Here is a 6,169-nt window from a genome sequence, read left to right as displayed (position 1 = left end):
AACATTTGCTTTTCTGAGTGCTCTCTGGTCTTTGCTCTTTCCTCTACTTGGGATCATAGAGGCAGTAGAGACTGAATGTTCATGAGCCACCCCTTGTGCCTCAGCCTTTTCTGAGTCCTTTAGGGATTCTTGTTGGAGTCATGGAAGGTCTAACTCCTGTCTAAGTCATGCTCCTGTCTAACAATGAGGACCAGCAGCTGGGGCACTGCTGAGTGACTGAGTAATGTGCACTCTGGGGACTTCTATTGAAGGAAGACCTATGTCAAAGACAACTGCTTTGAACCCTGCACACATACTGGGAAAACTTGCAGCCAGTTTCAAGAATCAAAATATCAGTTCTCCCTGGGTAAGATGCCCAACACCCTCCAGAAGGAATCCCACTACTTCTTTTAAAAAAGGGAGAGAGATTCATTTACAGAAACCTTTTTATAATTTATTTGCTGTTGATAATCTTTGGTATAAAAATGAAGCTATAGCTAAATGAGGGGTTTTAGTGGTGAAATTTAACCCAATGAACAAATAAATAAATATTTACAATCTTTGGCAAAAAAAAAAAAAAACAATGTTTCATTAACGTATATGAGAAGCTTCTGTTTTTTAAAAAAAACTACATAAATAATTTACAAAAATAATATGGTACATTGAATGTATTCACATTGCCCCCACCACCTTGTACCATTGAACCAAATGCCCACGTGAGAGCCTAAATGTTCTTCACACCCTCATGGCCAGAAGTCTCCTGACCCTGTGCTGGCCTTGGGAATACAGTTCCACAAAAATCTAAAAAGTGCAGGATAACAAGAAACGAGGAAACTCACCCTCAGAGATTCCAACACAAATAACTCCATCTAGACAAATTGTGGAAACTCAGATCAAAATCATGGATTCTTTCTGTCTAACTTAGAAATGCAGTTGCCATTACTAGAAAGGGGACTGTGAACTACCCCACCAGAGGGACAAAATAGACTTCCACTGAACTCATGTGAAGTGAGAGAGGCAGTACTTTCTGCTGGGAGATCATGCAGCTTAAAACAAAACAAAAACAAAATAAAATAAATCAAGCATATGTCTGTAATGATGTGACTGATTAATGGGTGTGTCTGGAAAAAACAAATGATGTTTCCTTAAGCATTAAAATAAAAAGAACCTATATACAACAAATAGATAATAGTACAAAGAACTGAATTAAAATTATTGGTAAGGATGCATATTAAGGTTCCATTCTATCATGACATAAATCCTTGTATTTCAAACAGCAGATATTTGTAAGTGTGTCTTTATATCATTATATCCTTGTCATATGCTTATTTCTAGAAATTATATACTACATACTTGTTACTTTGTATGTTTAAAATAAATTATTGATGAGTGGAGCTATATTCCAAATCATTTAATAAATATTAACAAAAGAGCCGTACCTGGAACCTTAAGGCAATGCGTTACCAAATTCGGCAAAAGCAGCTTTTGCATCCTTCTAAAGCCTAGAGTAGGTGCAGGGTACCAAAGCGCATCTGCCAACTTATCTGCCAGGCTGTTTCCTAGCAGCAGAGACAGGAAAGGATGCCCAGACCGAGATCCTAGCAGTCAGTATGCAAAGCCTGATGACGTCCAGCCAGGTATGCTTTCCATGCCCAACCCAGGCAGGCAGCTGAAATGGACATTGCCTCTGCCGAGGTTTTCTTCTGAAAGCCCTGAGAAGCCTACAGCTGGAACCCTGAAATATTTCCCTTTGCCAGGATGCGGCTTCTTTGTCTCTGTCAAGTCAGCTTTAACTGTGGCCAAGTGAGAACTGCTTTTCTTCTAACTTTTCGATCACTTTCTATGTTCTAATTAGTTAATGTTTCAATTTCACTGGACAAGGGGCCACAGTCTCCCATGACTGTCTTCTGGCCTCTTCCTTACTGCAGCCGAGTTCACCTGATCTTTCTTCCTGTTCAGCCTCACAGGATTTGTGGTGTTATTATAGAACAGCACGAATCCAAAAACAGTGACAACATTAAGCACTGAAGGTAGGTGAGCCATATTTTTCATGCTTAATTTATGAGAATGACTTAAACACAATACTCCCTTCAACTCCATATACACATAAATACTGCAAGTCATTACATTTACATGTAAACGTCATTCTTTTTAAACAAACAAGAAAAGGCAACACAGCGGCAGGCTCGGTCTTCGCTCCACAGTGAGCCTCATATCTCATCCAACTGTTTTCCAGCAGCAGGCTGGAAGCTCTTGGAGTGCAATTGATGTTTATCCTTTGAAGACACTTGGACTTGGTGCTGATGAAGGAGGTGTAGATCCACTCAGTTAAGGTCAAGAAACAGGAAATGCCAAATGACAGAAAAGCCACAAGTGCCAAGATGGACTGATGTGTCTAAGAAGGGGTGTTTGCAGCACATTGCTGGAGCTGGAGCCCTGCTCTCTAGGCATCTAGAAGAGAAGGAGCAACAAGATTAGGAAGAAACAACTAGGGGGTGTTTTACTATGTTTCCTTGTTTTTCTATCTCACAGTTGTAGCCCAGAATTCACTATGTAGTTCAGACTGGCCTCAGGGCTCCCCAGGGCTAATACTACATACATGGCCTCAGATACCATTATTTTAACTTTAGGATTGCATACATGAGATAAATAAGTAGAACAGATTGATAAATGACAGAGAGCTGTGTGGACAAACAAGTAGATGAGTGAATAGATAGAAAGACAGAAGGGTGAATGGACAGATGGATAAGTAGGCATTTGGATGGATAGATGGATAAATAGCTGTTTAGAAAGATGCATATGTAGATGGATGTATTAATGGGTGGATAAATTAAGAAAAAAGAAATCTCTTCAGTGGAATAGTGACATGTGTAAAGATCTTCAGTGGAAGAAGGAGAGAAAACAATGTCCTTGGCCTTACTTCTCCTTGATGTGTGTATCATTTTCAATGCATAAGCATTGAGAAACATTTTTGAGCTTTACTGATCTCTGTAAAAGGCATGTCATTAGACTTGACTGGTCAAGTTTGCTTTCAGGTTTATATTTTGGTTCAGATAAACTAACTTCTAGTGGCATAACTAAGAAGGGGCCGCCTTTCCTCCCTCACTTCTATTCCATCTTCTTTCCTTCCTCCTTCCTATCCTTTCCCCTTCCTTTCCTTTCTTATTTCAATTTTTAGTAGAGATAGTAATCTAAAATGACCCTAGAAAATCAGGAAGTATGGAAACAAAAAGCTCTAGGACTCAGTACAGTGCCAGTTACAGCCTGTGGAGGTCAGAAAGTATTTGTACTACCAAAGACATTCAGATTCAATTTAAAACAAAAGAACCATCAAGGAAGAAAGTGAAGAAGAAAGGAGGAGGAGAAGGAAGAAGAATAAAGGAAGAAGGAAGGAAAGAAAGAAAAGAGGAAGGAAGGAAGGAAGGAAGGAGGGAGGGAGGGAGGGAGGAAGGAAGGAAGGAAGGAAGGAAGGAAGGAAGGAAGGAAGGAAGGAAGGAAGGAAGGAAGGAAGGAACTATATCCCTAAACCACATCTTTGCTGGGAAGGGCAGAAGCCCCAGCTCATAGCAATAGTTCATTTCCCTGGAATGAAGCCTCTGTAGGCAGAAAAATGGATGCCAGTCCCTCCTGGTCCTGTGGGACCACTTCCCTGATGGGAACACATACTCACCTCTGCACTCATACTTTAGGTCCGAGAAATAGACCATCTCTTGGGAGAAGACAAACAGGCCCAGCCTTCCACCAGCATAGGTTTGGTCATAAATTGGTCCTGAGTCAGCCATGACTTGCTTTCCTTCGTGCACTAAGACTCTAAAACAGGCAAGGAAGTAAAAGACAAAAGAGAACTTGAACTCAGAAGCACATTCTCCAGTGGTCTATCATTGGTTTTAAATGCCAGTTGTTGGCTAGGAGGAATCTAGTCTCCCTGTTTAGTGCTAAGGATGAAAGCATGGCCTTGTATATGCTATTCAAGTGCTCTCTGATCTACCATAGAGTGACACCCAGACACCCCAAAAGGGATCGGTAGCCCCACTCTCTGCTCAGGGTCTGAACAGGACTTGCTTTCCCTTTAGGAACAACAACTCCTGTCATGCAGCAGAGCCCGTTCCTTCTCACAGGCAGAGCTGCTGCACCCTTGGATGTAAATGGCTGCATAAGCCAGTGACTACAAAGTGCAGTGTTACCTTTAAGAGCCAAGGCAGTGTAAAGAGTAAAGGATGTTTCTTGAATGTGTGTGTGTGTCTGTGTTGGGAGGGGGTGTGTGTGCCTGTTTCTCTTCCTTAGAGCCAGGTCCTCCCTGAGTGTGGCTCCCAAAGCTTTCATTTTCCCTGAAGATCCCGAGTCTCATCTCCCTGGCTCAGAATGGGTAGTGATCCCTCAGAATTTCCTGATGGAACACATGACAGATGGGACCTCTTTGCAGGGACATTACACCCCCTCCCCGCCACACACACACCCAGAACCTCAGGGATCTGCAGACACCAGATAGCCAACAGGGGTGAGACTAAGTGGAAGATTATTTGCTTATCATCTACAAAAAAAGGTGGATTCCATCCAGATGAGTGTGGGGTAGTTTGCATATCAGCCAATAAGTATTTAAGACATGGCTTACTTTTCAGGTTTTTTAAAGTAAGTAATGTATAGAAAGGATGCAAAATAGATGAGAAAGGGCATTTAAAACTAAGGAATCCAGAGAAGAATATAAAAGTGCTCATTACAGCATAGTTACTTATTGATATTCTCCAATAGGAAGGTAGACAGAGAAAGCAAATTGTCCATCCAATGGAAAAGTTATCTATGCAATGGGTAACAGACTATCCATCCATCTGATGAAAAATCTATCTGGCCATCCAATGGAAAGGCAGACTGGTTGTTTAATGGAAAAGATTAGCCGACCCACTGGGATGAAGCCTACCACTGAAAATGTGCAATTGCCCTTACCTCATGTAGCCTGTCTTAGGCCTGTGAATCAGGTGCCACCTGTAGGCAGTGTAGTCTTTCCAGCCAATGTTTTTGGGGTCATGCCATAGAGTCCGGACCTGTGGAATAGGAGCAGTGTTGAAAGGTGAGCTATGTGCCTCCCTACCATTCTTCTCACCCTGGACTGTGCAAAGTAATACTCCACTTGCTGTACTACCTCCCTAGTACATACATTTTATTTTGTATGTTCTACTTTCAAATGCTGTATCATCTACCCTACTATGCACAGCTATGGGAGACTACAGTGTGCACCTAAGTCCAGTGTTGGGTGTGTTAACACTAAGAGCATGAACACTTGACCCAGAGAGTCATGGATCTGAATTCATATCTTCTGCTTCTTGGATGTAGAGCTATGAACAGAACTGACACTGTAAGTCCTGTCTCTGCAAAAGACTGGACATGTGTTCAGTCTTGCCAACCATGTTTTCTGAAGCACTGGGCATTTCGTGCTTAATAAAGTAGGTATTCGACACCAACTATTAAAATGATTATTATTTGATTAAAATTAAGGGCAGAAGGGTATCTCTTTGGAACAGGTTAGGAGTGCAGGGTCTGTCTGGAAACGGTCATCAACTGCCCCGTCCCTCACCTGGCCTTCTGTGTTTCCCGTGTGCCACAGAGCATTCCTCAGGTGCTCGCCAGTACCAGTCGTGGAGTTTACCACTTTGAGTGACACACCAGAGTAGCCGTAAGCCCGACTGGGCTTGTCTTCCCAGTAGGTCTGGGTCACCTGCTTCCACATCACCACATAGAAGCGGCTGCTTGACTGATAGCCAAAGACAAAGCCAGCATAGTCATCATCCCGGTCAGTGTTGACATAGAAAGTGCCACTGAAGTCCACAGACCCAAACTCATCGAAACCTGAGTGCAGAGAAGACATGGATGGTCTGGTGGCCCAGGGAAAAGCACATTGGGGACGTCAGAAGTCCCTCTCACAGAAACGTGGATCTGAAGAGCTTAGATTAACTTAGATAACCTCTGCTCTTCACTGAGAGAGCAGCAAAAGGAGTTGTGACCCAGTTGACAGTTTTGTGACAGAAGCTCCAGTGTATCATGTATTGTTTCAGAGAGTCCATAACATGAGCTGGCTTACTGAACACCAAATTCCATAGGCCAGAGAGTGGCAAACCTGTGCTTTCCCAGAGCCCTTAACCAGATTATGAAGGGAGACTATCCCACATACCAAGGAAGGGTAAGGCTACCAGAAAAA

General features: G+C 42.6%; 1 protein-coding gene across 1 annotated transcript in view; it reads right to left on the bottom strand.

Annotated features, from left to right (window-relative positions):
• Positions 1–445: 445 nt before the first annotated feature.
• The window catches only part of Thbs2 (thrombospondin 2), a 28,066-nt gene continuing 22,342 nt past the window's right edge, over positions 446–6,169 (bottom strand). The window contains exons 19-22 of the mRNA XM_029471613.2: positions 5,549–5,820; positions 4,921–5,018; positions 3,650–3,789; positions 446–2,430 (exon numbers count right to left, since the gene is read on the bottom strand). Coding sequence (XP_029327473.1) covers positions 2,423–2,430; positions 3,650–3,789; positions 4,921–5,018; positions 5,549–5,820 — 518 coding nt within the window. The 3' untranslated portion in view covers positions 446–2,422. The remainder of the gene's footprint in view (positions 2,431–3,649; positions 3,790–4,920; positions 5,019–5,548; positions 5,821–6,169) is intronic.

The sequence above is a fragment of the Mus caroli genome, unplaced genomic scaffold (genome assembly GCF_978045245.1).
Source record: "Mus caroli unplaced genomic scaffold, Mus_caroli_1 scaffold_18, whole genome shotgun sequence".
In the NCBI taxonomy this organism is placed as follows: domain Eukaryota; kingdom Metazoa; phylum Chordata; class Mammalia; order Rodentia; family Muridae; genus Mus; species Mus caroli.
This window is presented reverse-complemented; position numbering and strand designations above follow the sequence as displayed.